Source organism: Momordica charantia, assembly GCF_013281855.1.
Source record: "Momordica charantia cultivar OHB3-1 chromosome 2 unlocalized genomic scaffold, Mcharantia_2.0 BLBB01000002.1, whole genome shotgun sequence".
Taxonomy (NCBI): Eukaryota; Viridiplantae; Streptophyta; class Magnoliopsida; order Cucurbitales; family Cucurbitaceae; genus Momordica; species Momordica charantia.
In genome coordinates, this window is record NW_028275160.1 from 9,605,003 (window position 1) to 9,617,423 (window position 12,421).

Here is a 12,421-nt window from a genome sequence, read left to right on the forward strand (position 1 = left end):
AGTTTAATCCTCATCTTTATAAAAAAAACTTATTCTCCCTATACGAGAGTGCTCTCTTCTCATGGGAGCGTGGGGAGGTTTATGCTTTGATTTCAGGGGAAGGAGTCTTGTCTGACTTTCAATGGATGAGATCACGGACCTCTGGGAACATTTTAAATCGACGAACGATGAAAATGAGACTGTCACTATTGATAGAGGAAAGCCGATTTTGACAGCTGACAATGTGAAGCTTTGTGTGGTGGCGAAACTTCATACAAGCAAAAGGATTAGTGCCGAGGCAATTCGATCTGTGATGAAATCGGTGTGGAGGGTTCACAATTCCACAAGATTTGAACCTTTGGGAATGAATATTTATGTCATTCTTTTCAAATCTCTGTCTGAAAAGAGCAGGGTTCTAAGTTCGGGTCCTTGGACCTTTAATAAATCGTTACTGGTTCTCACCTCGCCTACAGCAACAAACCAACCGTTGGACATGAATTTCAACTTCTGTGCCTTTTGGATCCAGATCCATAATATTCCTTTTGAATGTATCTCAACGGAAATGGCTAACATTCTTGGAGCAAAGCTAGGAGACGTCGAGGAAATTGAAGGGGATGGAGCTGATGGTTGGGCAGGACCTTTCATTCGAGTTAGAGTGAAAATTGACGTATCGAAGCCATTGCGACGTGGAATAAAGCTTAAGAATAGTGACGGCAAGGATATATGGTGCCCCCTTCGATATGAAAAGCTTCCAGATTTCTGTTATGAGTGTGGTAAGATTGGCCATTCTGGGCGGGAGTGTGAACAGCGATCAAAGGTTGTTACAACCAATTCTCCGGAACAATATGGGGATTGGCTGCGGGCCACCTTACTGAAAAAGAGTGTTTCTCATCCTGAGGAGGAGGTGTTTTGGAGAGGAGGGCGTTTTGGTAGAGGACACCAAGTTAACGGAGGTCGTGGCGGACGTGGAGATTGGCGCCGGCGTGATGAGAACTGGAGAGATATTGACGGGCCGGAGTCCAGCCACCGGCGAGCGGTGGAGGAAGGTGTAGATCGGGTGCCGAATGAGGAAAGTGTAACAGCAGCGGAAATCACGCTAAGGCAGGCGAAGATCACGTCACAGCATTTAGTTGAGCAATCAATTCTGAATGATGGCCAAGCCGTTAGAATCTGATTTGATTGAAATTGCTGAATTTAAGGCCACGAAGAACTGCCAGGAAACTAATGAGGAGCTAATGGATTTTGAATTTAATGTTACGTTGGATAAAAATCTGAGGGCTAAAGGTCATGCTTTCACTCCAAATTCTTTTGGGCCTCAAGACAACATAAGGCCCACACAGACTTTTGGAAAAGGACCTAGTCAAGGATGGAAGAGAAAATCCGGAGAAGTACATCTGAGCGGTGAAGGACCGACCAAGTCCGTATTGACCCTGGGGAAAAGGAAGGAGATTACTGCTGAGGTGGTTTTGATCACTCATAATAGTCAGATTAAAAAACAGAAGCAACTGAAGACTGGAGATGGAGGTGATTTGGGCCCTGTATTGGGCGAGACAATTAATAGTTTGGCGGAGGCTGATTCTCAGCCCCGCCATCCACAATGATAGGCCTGTTTTGGAATGTTCGGGGTGGGGTCCCCCTCCACATTCCAGAGTCTGTACGACCTGGTACATGAGAAAAAACCCCTTTTTTTTTGTTTCTTTTTGAGACGAAGCAAAAAAGAATAAACTGAACGATATTAAGATTCGGCTTGGTTTCCAAAATTGCTTAGCGGTAGATTGCAGGGGCAGAAGCGGTGGTATTGTGTTACTGTGGCAAGATGAGATGATTTTTAATCTCCTCTCCTTCTCGCAGAATCATATTGACGGCTGGGTGAATCTTGATGGTAAACGTTGGCGCCTTTCGGGGTTCTATGGCTACCCGGAGAAGGAGAATAGAGGTCGGTCCTGGGATCTTCTGAGATGGCTGCAAGGTAGTGACTCTACACCTTGGCTTATTGGGGGTGATTTCAATGGCATTCTAAGGCATCATGAGAAAAAGGGAGGGAGAAGAAAGGAGGAGAAACTGATCAATGAGTTCAGTACAGCGGTGGATGACTGTAACCTCATGGATATGGGTTTCTTTGGAGATACTTTTACTTGGTGCAACCGTCGTCCGAATGGTCAAACAATTTTTATGAAAGGCTGGACAGAATTTTTTGTAATCCAATGTGGGCGGAGCTCTTCCCCAATAGTTCCATCTTCCATTTGGGGTACAGAACATCTGACCATAGACCTTTAGAGTTGCAGTTTGGAACGAAAAGGAATGAGATTCGGACTTTTGCTCGAAAAATGTACAGGTTTGAAGAAACGTGGCTGGAGGATGCCAACTGTGATTCAGTTGTTCTCAATGGTTGGTCCAGTGATATTTATGATGGGAGCCCACAATCCTTATGTCTAAATTGTCCTTCTGTGCTGGGACCCTTTCTAGTTGGGGACGGCGTAGAACTGGAAATTATCACCAACAACTAAAGGAGGCGGAGGGTGTCCTTCAACGTGCAATCCAGGATCTCCCGAATGCTCCTAATCGTGAAGACATCCAACGTGCAGAGGCTAATATGGAGCAGCTCCTTAAGGAAGAGGAAATTTACTGGCGCCAACGTTCTAGGGACCTTTGGCTTAAATGGGGTGATCGGAATACAAAATGGTTTCACAATAAAGCTTCTCACCGGAGACGAAGAAATGAAATTACACGACTGCTAGATCACAGTTGAAAATTGGAGGTGGATAAGACCAAAGTGTCAGGTATTATTGAAACTTATTTCGCTGACTTATTTGCTTCTTCAGCTCCAAGTGCGTTTGATATTGAGCAGGTTACCAGTTGTATTGAGGCTCGGGTTTCTCCTAATCATAATCGAGAGCTTCTAAAGCAATTCAATGTAGAAGAAATCAAGCGGGCCCTAAATCATATTCATCCTAGCAAAGCCCCGGGCCGGATGGTTTTTCAGGCGTTTTCTACAAGAAGTTTTGGCATATCGTGGGTCAGGATGTTACAAACTATTGTTTGAATATACTTAATAATAAAATGGATTTGAGTCCCTTGAATGAAACCATGTTAGTTCTGATTCCGAAAGTTAAAGCTCCACCGAGAGTTTCAGAGTTTCGTCCTATCTCGCTATGCAATGTGTGTTACAAAATCATTTCAAAGGTTCTGGTAAACAGATTAAGAGGTATTTTGGATGCGATCATCTCCCCAAGTCACAGTGCTTTTATTCCAGGAAGGTATATTACGGATACTGCAATATTGGACTATGAATGCATTCGTTCGCTTCGGAATAGGAAATGTGGAAACTCTTCTTGGGCAGCCTTGAAACTTGACATGAGCAAGGCCTATGATAGAATTGAGTGGAACTTTTTAGATGCAGTTATGTTGAAGTTGGGGTTTGCACGGGATTGGGTGGAGCTTGTTATGAATTGTGTTCGCTCGGTTTCGTTTGCCTTCAAGTTTAATGGTGAAAAGGTAGGTCACATTATTCCCCAGCGGGGCCTTAGGCAAGGAGATCCCCTTTCGCCTAACCTGTTTATTATGTGTGCCGAAGGCCTCTCTAGTTGGGGTTTGCACGGGATTGGGTGAAGCTTGTTATGAATTGTGTTCGCTCGGTTTCGTTTGCCTTTAAGTTTAATGGTGAAAAGGTAGGTCACATTATTCCCCAGCGGGGCCTTAGGCAAGGAGATCCCCTTTCGCCTTACCTGTTTATTATGTGTGCCGAAGGCCTCTCTAGTCTTATTCAGCAAGCTTCTATCGTTAACGATGTTTCTGGGCTTTCTATAGCCCGTCAGAGCCTGCCTATCACTCATCTATTCTTCGCTGATGATAGCCTCTTCTTTTTTAAGGCCCGACCTAAGGAGGGCTTGAACATTAAAGAATGCCTCAGGAAATATGAAATAGCTTCTGGCAAGATGGTGAATTATGATAAGTCAGTTCTTGCTTTTAGCCCAAATACGAAAGATGATATCAGGGGTCATATAAGAGATATTCTCTCAGTCAAGCTTGTGGAGTGCCATCAGCAATATCTTGGGCTGCCCACCTTTATGCCAAGGAATAGACGGATGCATTTCAATTACATCAAGGATTGTGGAAGCACCTTCAAGGGTGAAAAGGTAAACTTTTTTCGATTGGGGGTAAAGAGGTGCTTATTAAAGCAATAGTTCAGGCGATTCCCTGCTATACCATGTCTTGTTTCAGACTGCCTAAGAAACTTATCAATGAATTGCATCAACTAGCTGCCCGTTTCTGGTGGGGTTCTGGTGGAAAGGATAGGAAGATCCATTGGGTGGGTTGGAATACTTTATGTAAACCAAAATGTTGTGGTGGCATGGGGTTCCGTGACTTAGAGCTTTTCAATAAGGCTTTACTTGCAAAGCAGAGCTCGCGGATTCTCAATCACCATTTTTACATTAATGTTGTGGTGGCATGGGGTTCCGTGGCGGATTCACAATTTCTAAATTAAAGCAACCATTTTTACATGCTTCTTCTTCATCCTCTAATACTATGACTTCGTGGTGGAAAGGCCTCTGGAATATGAAGATTCCCAGCAAAATCGAAGTATTTATTTGGCGTTTATGTTTGGATAGGCTCCCTACGGATGTCAATCTTACTAAGAGAGGAGTTGATGTCTTAAATTGTTGCTTCTTTTGTGACCACAAAGGGGAGGACAACCTCCATTTGTTCTGGGAGTGTAGCCATGTTAGATTCCATTGGCTCCACTCTAAGTTCTCTCACCTTCCTACAGCTCAACCATATCACAACATGCTGCTTCTTCTTAGGGATTGGAATGAAGTTTTGGGTTGGTCGGATTTTGAGGAATTAGTCGTTTTCCTTTGGGGAGTTTGGAGTCGGAGGAATGATATGGCTTTTAATCCGGATTTGGACAGGACAACCAATGATCTATCTGCTTGGGCCTTTTCTTACATCACAGCTTTTCGGACAGCAAATTCTAATCCTCTACCGAGGGACCAAACTCCTAGAGAATCTCGTTGGCTTCCACTGATTGAAGGGGTATACAAGATTAACACTGACGCTTCCTTCTCTCCTATTGAATGTAATGCAGGTTTAGGGATTATAATCAGAAATTTTAGAGGCCAAGTGATGGCTTCTGCTACCAAATACCTAGAACATGTTCAGTCAGTCGATGATGCAGAGGCCTTAGCGGCTTCGGAGGGCCTGCGGTTGGCGTTGGAGATCTGTCTTCGCCAAGTGCAGCTGGAAACGGACTCTGCCAGAATCTTCAACCTTTTCGTTCATGAGGTGGAGGATTTGTCAGAAACCGGAAATATTGTTCAATATGTCAAAATGGAGGTGGCTACAGTCATTCAAGCATCCTACAACTTCACGAAAAGAGACGGCAACGGAGTAGCGCACATGCTTGCTCAGAGGACTCTTCGGTTTCAGGATCATGGCATCTGGATTGAGGAGTGGCCAGGGGAGTTGAATAGTCAACTTGAGTTAGACTATCTAGATTCCCTTCTGTAATTTTCGTATGCTTGTTCTATTAAAAAAAAAAAAAGCCCAAAAGTCTATTTTAGCCCATTAACTTCTAGGTTTATAAAAAGAGATTTTAATTAGTCTTGAACAAATAACCTTCTATCCCTTGCAAATAATAATAATAATAATAATAATAACCTTCTCTACCTCATCTCTTTTCTTAAATGGATGTTAATTGTTATTCTTTGTTTTTATCAAACCATGCATATAAAAGAGGACTATTTTTAAGATTTATAAAAAATACAAATGAAAAGTACATGTACTTTTATATATTTTTTTAATATTCGTGAGTGTCGAGATCAGTTTGACGTGCTGAAAACACATAGGAATTAATTCTTAAGGTAGGTGGCCACCATAAGTAATGAACTCATTCTGTCTCAATTAATCCTAGTTCTTTTGGATGAATGGAAGAAAAAAAAAGTATAGATACTAAATTTGAACATTTGAAGCTACGTGAACTAAAATAGAATATATTCCAAAGCACAAAGATGAAAATGTTATTTGACGAAAATATTATCTTATAGGCATAACAACACTAAATTTTAGACATGATTAGAAACCAAATTACACACACAAATGTTTTCTAGGGGCTCATTCTAAGCTTTCTCTCTTGAGAAAGCATTTTGGCAAATTCAGTGAGAGCTTCTTCATTTGTGATATCTTCATCAGCTGGTTCATGTTCTCCAGTTTCTAAATTTATTCTTGACAATGGTTTCTTCAACAAATCTTTCCCCACCTCTGTTAACTTCTTCAAATTTTCCATGGTTGCAATATCAACTGATGCCACTTCCCCAATCAAATCATCCTCCTATTACACAGCCACCATGATAGTTTTAAAACTAAATGATAAGATCTTAACGGAAAAACCCGGTTTAAATGTGTATTTTGGTCTCTGAACTCTCAAAGCGCATCTATTGTAATCCGTGAACTTGTATAAAATAGTTAGCTAGGGTTGAATTAATTACAAGTTTTTTGTCCTTTGACTTTCAAAGGTGTGTCGTGTAATAATAGATTCCTGAACTTTAAAAGATGTAATAGGTCTTCAGACTTTCAATTTTGGGCCTGTAGATACGGTTTAAAGTTAAAGAACTAAACTTGTAATTTAACCGATAGTTATTTTGATCTATATAGTTATTCTACAAATGGATGACGACGTAGCTAGGAGCAGAATAACGACGTGAATGAAAAAATGGTTAATTTCTGAAGTGCAGGGATATACATACCTGAATTCGGAGATAATTTTCTTTAGAATTCGAGGACTGGAAGAAAGAAGAAATGTGGTAGTCAACCATATCGGCACTCGCATCACTGAAAATATCAACTATAGGAGTCGCCCCACCGTCATAAATCCAATCAAGCATACCCCATTTTGCAGCTTTACTAGCACTATACTTGCCAACATTCTTAGCTAGACCTGTGCCTAAAGAGAGGATCAACATCCTCTTTGTTTCCATGGGTTTGATCTTTAATAGTTCACTTCTTCGTCTTGAGAGATTGATCTCTTTCATAGCATGTGTTATGGCAGTCAACGTCTATACATAAAATATTAATCAGTCGAAAAACTTTTACGAATATTGATAACCTTTTCGTTTTTAGTTTTCTATTCTTAAAAAAGTTAAAGCTTAGAAACATTACTTCTACCAAAGGTTGGTTTCTTAAAACTTGTTTTTGGTTTCGAAATTTGGTTAAGAATCAAAATATGTTTTTGGTGAAAAACATACCAATCAAATTGTGAGAAATCTAGCGTAATTTTTAGAAGTAGAAAACAAAAATTGAAATGGTTATGAAATGAGCGTTAGGCTTTACTAATTGATGTGAAAACTTACGGGATTGTTAGCTGCAACTCCACCATCGACCATATTAAACGTTTGTGTCTTTCCCTTAGAGTCCTTAGTTTGAAATTCGTGTGTTGGCAAGTACGTTGGTGCTGCAGATGTACTAATGCAAACATCTATCAACTTTGGATTCTTCAACTCATCCCAGGTTGCCTACATGTAGAGTCAATGTAATTACGTATTCTCCGACTTTTGATCGTTAATTTATAACCACTTTGATCTTGAACTTTTAGTATTGTGTATAACATATAGATCCTTAAATTTTAAAAAGTGTCTAATAATAGGTTCTTGAAATTTCAACGCGGTATCTAAATAATAGATCATCCCTAAACTTTAAAAAAGTGTCTAGTTCTTCAAATTTCAATTTTTGTATCTAATAAATCTTTAAACTTTTGATTTTGTATCCAATAAATCTCTGATTTATGAGACATTCTTAAAGTTTAGGAGCTTATATTGGACACAAAAAATTGAAGTCATAGGAAATTATTAGACATGTTTTAAAGTTGAAGGATCTGTTAAACACAATATTAAAAGCTTATAGACTTATTTAGACACAATTTTCAAAATTCAAAGACCAAACTTATAATTTAACCCAATAATTTTTCTTACTTCAATGCTGGAGAAGACCACAGGCTGAAGAAGTTTGATGTCAAAGGCGGGAATAACTACATTTGTCAATGTTTGCTTAAGAGTCATGTCGCCGAGTAACTCTTTTACCAATGACCTCAAGTATTTCCCGTCATACTTTGGCCCCATAACTTGCCCAAATAAATTGACCACTGAACTGAACAAATGGCTGATATACATTACAAAAAAAAAAAAAAAAAAACACTAGTTTAGTATGTGTTGGTTAAAAAGTTGGCTAAAACTTAGAAGTTATACGAGGAACCAACTTTCTTTGAGGAAAAATCTTTGGAGCATGTTGTAAATAGAAGTTGACGAGATCTTTTGCTGCATAAAGAGGTTTGTTAGTGTCCTTGTTGGGAGCTGTAAGCATGGTGGTGACCAAACCACCGGTACTTGTTCCAGCAATTATGTCGAAGTAATTTGCTATTCTTACTTCTGGACCGTCCAATTCCTAACCAAAGCCAACACCCAGAAAACAAAAATCAGATTTTCTAAATACGTAGTTAATTAGCAATTTTCAATATTTAAAGTACGCTTCGTAACATTCTCGTTTCTTGTTTCTCATTATAAAATCTTTACATGAAAATTAATTTTTAAAATAAAATATTAAAATGGTTTATGTTATATTTCTTTTTTTTTTTTTAAATACTATGCATTATATAAGTAAAAGAATGATAAAATTATAAATATATTTTCAAAACCAGAAACGAGAATGAAAAACAATAAATAAATTTTTGCTATTTACAGTCTTGAAAAGTGTTTCTTAAAAATGAAAAATAAGTATAAAAACAAATATCAGACACTTATGTTTTTCAAAAACTAGAAAATAAGAAATAGAAAACAAGGAATAAAAACCTCGAAACGTACATATATGTATGTATTACCTGAAGCTTCGATTCGAGAAAAGCTAGAATAGTCCCGGGGATAATTCCTCTAATACCCCCTCCGTCGATGCTCAAAATTGTTACCATCTTCCCCTTTCGAAAATCAGCTGTCATGTTTAATTTGTATGGTTCCTATAGTTTTGCAAATTCCAAGTTTATGATGTAGAAAGAAAGCCATATGTAAAGGGGATTTTATAAGGGGAAGAAATTAGAAGCTCAATTACAATATAATTAAAATGGAAGAACCCTAAAATTATGGTCAATGGTGCATGTGCATATAATATGGTTAATTTTAAATATATTTTTCATTGGAATATAATACACACTATTTCTATAGGTTTCTTTATGTTTCAAGTTATGGATATAATTTTACTATAAAAGACAAAGTCAACGATGATAGGCTTGAGGAATTCTTTTTTTAAGAGAAATCATTATCATATATAATCATACACGATAAGTTGTAATTTTTTTTTTAAATATGATCTAATCATTGTATTTTAAATAGATGGCTTAAATATCAATCTCGATATAGTTCAATATATATCATCAATTAAAAGGTTGGAGTTCGAATTTCCAATCTATCACCATTTGTATTGTAGTATTACTGTTCAAATATGACGAGAGAATTTGAAGTTTTGACAAGTTTATTAATACTTTAAACTCATTGTTATGACATTTTCTAAATAAATAAAAAAAATAAAATTGTTATGACAAGGTGACAGGTGAGATTTTTTTTTTTACTTGCAATTATTTTTTTCAATAAATAATACTAACTAGGTGTTAAATTCGACCGCATGCTTTGGCGGGAAAAAAAAGGAAGTTCGACAAAGGCACGAGAGAAGTATTACTCTTAACAAATTTATTTGCTTGATATATGCTAATCTCCAAATATTGGTTCAATTTTTATATATGAATATGAAATTTCTTTTATAATAAATTTAAGGTTTAAATACTATTTTGATGGCCAACATTAATCTAGTTCAGCAGTCATTTGCATATACTACTTTTAAGTCAGAGATTCGATCCCTCATATTTTCAAATTGTTGTACTAAAAAAAATAAATACTATTTTATCTAGTACTTTCGATTTCGATTTATTTTAGTCTTTTACTTTCAAAATGCTATTTTGACTTTTGTATTTTTAACTTTTGTTCATTTTTCTCTCTACTTCCAAAACATTTATTATAGTCTTTATACTTTTAAATGATCTCTATTTTCAAACTTTTAACACAAACTTTGTACATAATGAGAACTCTTTAATGATACAAAATTATGACTACATTTCGAGCAATTTAGTGAGTGGAGTATCATACAAAAATGTTGATCATAATAAATGAGAATAAAAATGAAAATGAAGAAACCAGAATGGTAACTTTTAAAGTATAAGAACCGAAACAAACATGTAGAATGTGTAGAGACTAAAATGAATAAAAATTAAAATTATAGCGACAAAAAATAGATGTTTAAAAGTACAATAATCAAAATGAATAAAATAAAAAAGTACCTGCACCGAAATATTTAAAGTTAACATAAAATTACTAGAGAAATGCTTTTTTAAAAAAGAGAGAACTATTACAAGAAAGGACAGCAAGATAAAGAGATTTTTAAAGACCCATGGGATAGGGTTGTCCAAAATTCTTTGAAAAATACTTTTAAAATAACCCATTTTGAATCACATGGTTCATTATTTTATTTCCTTTCTTGTTTCATTGGTTTCTTTGATGGGAAAATAATACCAACATTGATTGTGAGCTTGCAATATTTTTTAGTACAACAACACTCGAGGTAGAGATTCGAACCCACCGTCTTTTAATCGGTGACATATATCTTAACTAGTTGTGCTTAGGTTGACATAAGTTTGAAATATTTAATTGTAGAATGAGTCATTTCAATTGTATTGATGATGTGTACCTTTCCAAGGAAGAAAAAAGTATTGATCTGTTTAATATATTATTTATTTAAATAAGATGATGTGCAAATCTGAGCATAACTAAAGTGGTTAATACATATATGTCCTCGATTAAGAGGTCGTAGGTTGGAATCTCCACCTCATATATTGTTTTACTAAAGAAAATAAAATAAAAGGATTTATGCATGAATAACTCATTTACAAACTCATATTACAAAAATAAAAATAATAGTAAATAAAACGTTTAACATTGAATAATAACCACAAAATTTGTTGGTTTAGACATGTAAAGTGAGAGAGGATCGGCCCACACTTTCTCAATGCTTTATTTAATGTTATCTTTTTGTTTTTCTTCTAAGAAAAGACAAGAATAGTAAAATTACAAATAAAAGTCTCTTTCTACTCATCTAATATATGAAGTCAAGTAGTTGCTACAATATACAAGCTTCTAGAAAGGTAGTGCAAACTAGGTATTACTTTAAAATCTTAAACCTTTCCCCAAAAAAAAAAAGAATAATAATAATAATTTAACACAAATATTTTCGATCGAGGTTCGAATCCTCATCCCTACATATTGTTGAATTTCAAAAGGAGGTGAAAAAAGTACGAGTAAGAAAGATAGAATAACTAAGAAAGTTACCTGGCAGATTCATATTTGAAAAAATCTCTTCAACTATTCATAACTTCTCAATGCAATCAATAAACAACCCATTGAATTTTTTTAGATACTTCTCCAAGTTTAGGCACAAAACAATGAAGAATATGAAGAGTATGTTCTAGACTTCTATCTAAGTGTGCTTCTTCTTTAAGTTGTATAAGATTGACTTAATCAACTCAAAGCAAACTCTTAAAACCATATTAAAGATTAAAATTCCCTCTTTGAAGTCTCCCTAAGGTTCTACTTATAATAGAAGTAATCAAAGTTCAACCCCCTTTCGCCAGCAAGGCTGTTTGGGTACCAAAATGAGGGTACAACTCACCATTTTATCAATAATATGTAGGGAGTTCTATGATAAAATTGCAAAAATAAAAAATTTGCACCTATACACCTTAGCAATGTTTTACAAATTCACTATATTTTATTCTTTAAAATATGTAGTTGTTCCCAAAATGATGTGTTGCTGATCTTATTTGTTGATCAACCGATAAGCTAATCAGTTAATAGGATCAACGAGATGGGTGGGAGACCATGCTTTATGAGAAAAAAAAAAATACAAAACCATAGGACACATATCTTTCACAAATATGTACTTTCGAAATATTTTAAGATGTATTTGGATGCCAAAATCACTTTTGTCATTGTCAAAATCATTTGTGTCATTCTATTGATCTCCCGTCATATCATTACCTCCAAACATACTCTTACTCATACGAAAATAAGTAAATTCGACCAATAATTTTTATCGACTAACAAGAAGACCAAATATGCAAATAATCTGGCCCCATTGTGGGTAAGCAATGATTACTAGTTGATATAAAAAAATGGTAAAAAGTTTGTCAAAAATCGATTTAAAAATTAAAAAGTCAATCCGGTATGACCATAATTCTAAATATCCATCGACATATCGACATTCCTATTGATATATCTATGTTTCCATAGGTTCAACATCGACATGAGTGGTAATTTGACATTTCCATCATAGTACAAGAAAATCAACAGAATATAAA

The 12,421-nt window shown here is 36.0% G+C and overlaps 2 protein-coding genes across 2 annotated transcripts; one reads left to right on the top strand and one right to left on the bottom strand.

Annotated features, from left to right (window-relative positions):
- The first annotated feature begins 1,214 nt into the window (after positions 1-1,214).
- LOC148212778 (uncharacterized) lies at positions 1,215-5,487 on the top strand. Its single transcript, XM_088120911.1, has 8 exons — positions 1,215-1,503; positions 1,748-2,117; positions 2,446-2,642; positions 2,802-2,991; positions 3,177-3,474; positions 3,564-4,144; positions 4,201-4,433; positions 4,748-5,487. The coding sequence occupies exons 1-8, from the start codon at positions 1,215-1,217 to the stop codon at positions 5,485-5,487; spliced, it is 2,898 nt and encodes a 965-aa protein (XP_087977037.1).
- A 485-nt stretch (positions 5,488-5,972) lies between these two features.
- On the bottom strand, positions 5,973-9,016 carry LOC111017939 (patatin-like protein 3). Its single transcript, XM_022293835.2, has 6 exons — positions 8,846-9,016; positions 8,228-8,412; positions 7,944-8,130; positions 7,326-7,487; positions 6,723-7,031; positions 5,973-6,307 (listed from the first exon to the last, which is right to left on the bottom strand). Exons 1-6 carry the CDS (start codon positions 8,957-8,959, stop codon positions 6,083-6,085), a joined length of 1,182 nt encoding a protein of 393 aa, XP_022149527.1. The 5' UTR covers positions 8,960-9,016; the 3' UTR covers positions 5,973-6,082.
- Positions 9,017-12,421: the final 3,405 nt, after the last annotated feature.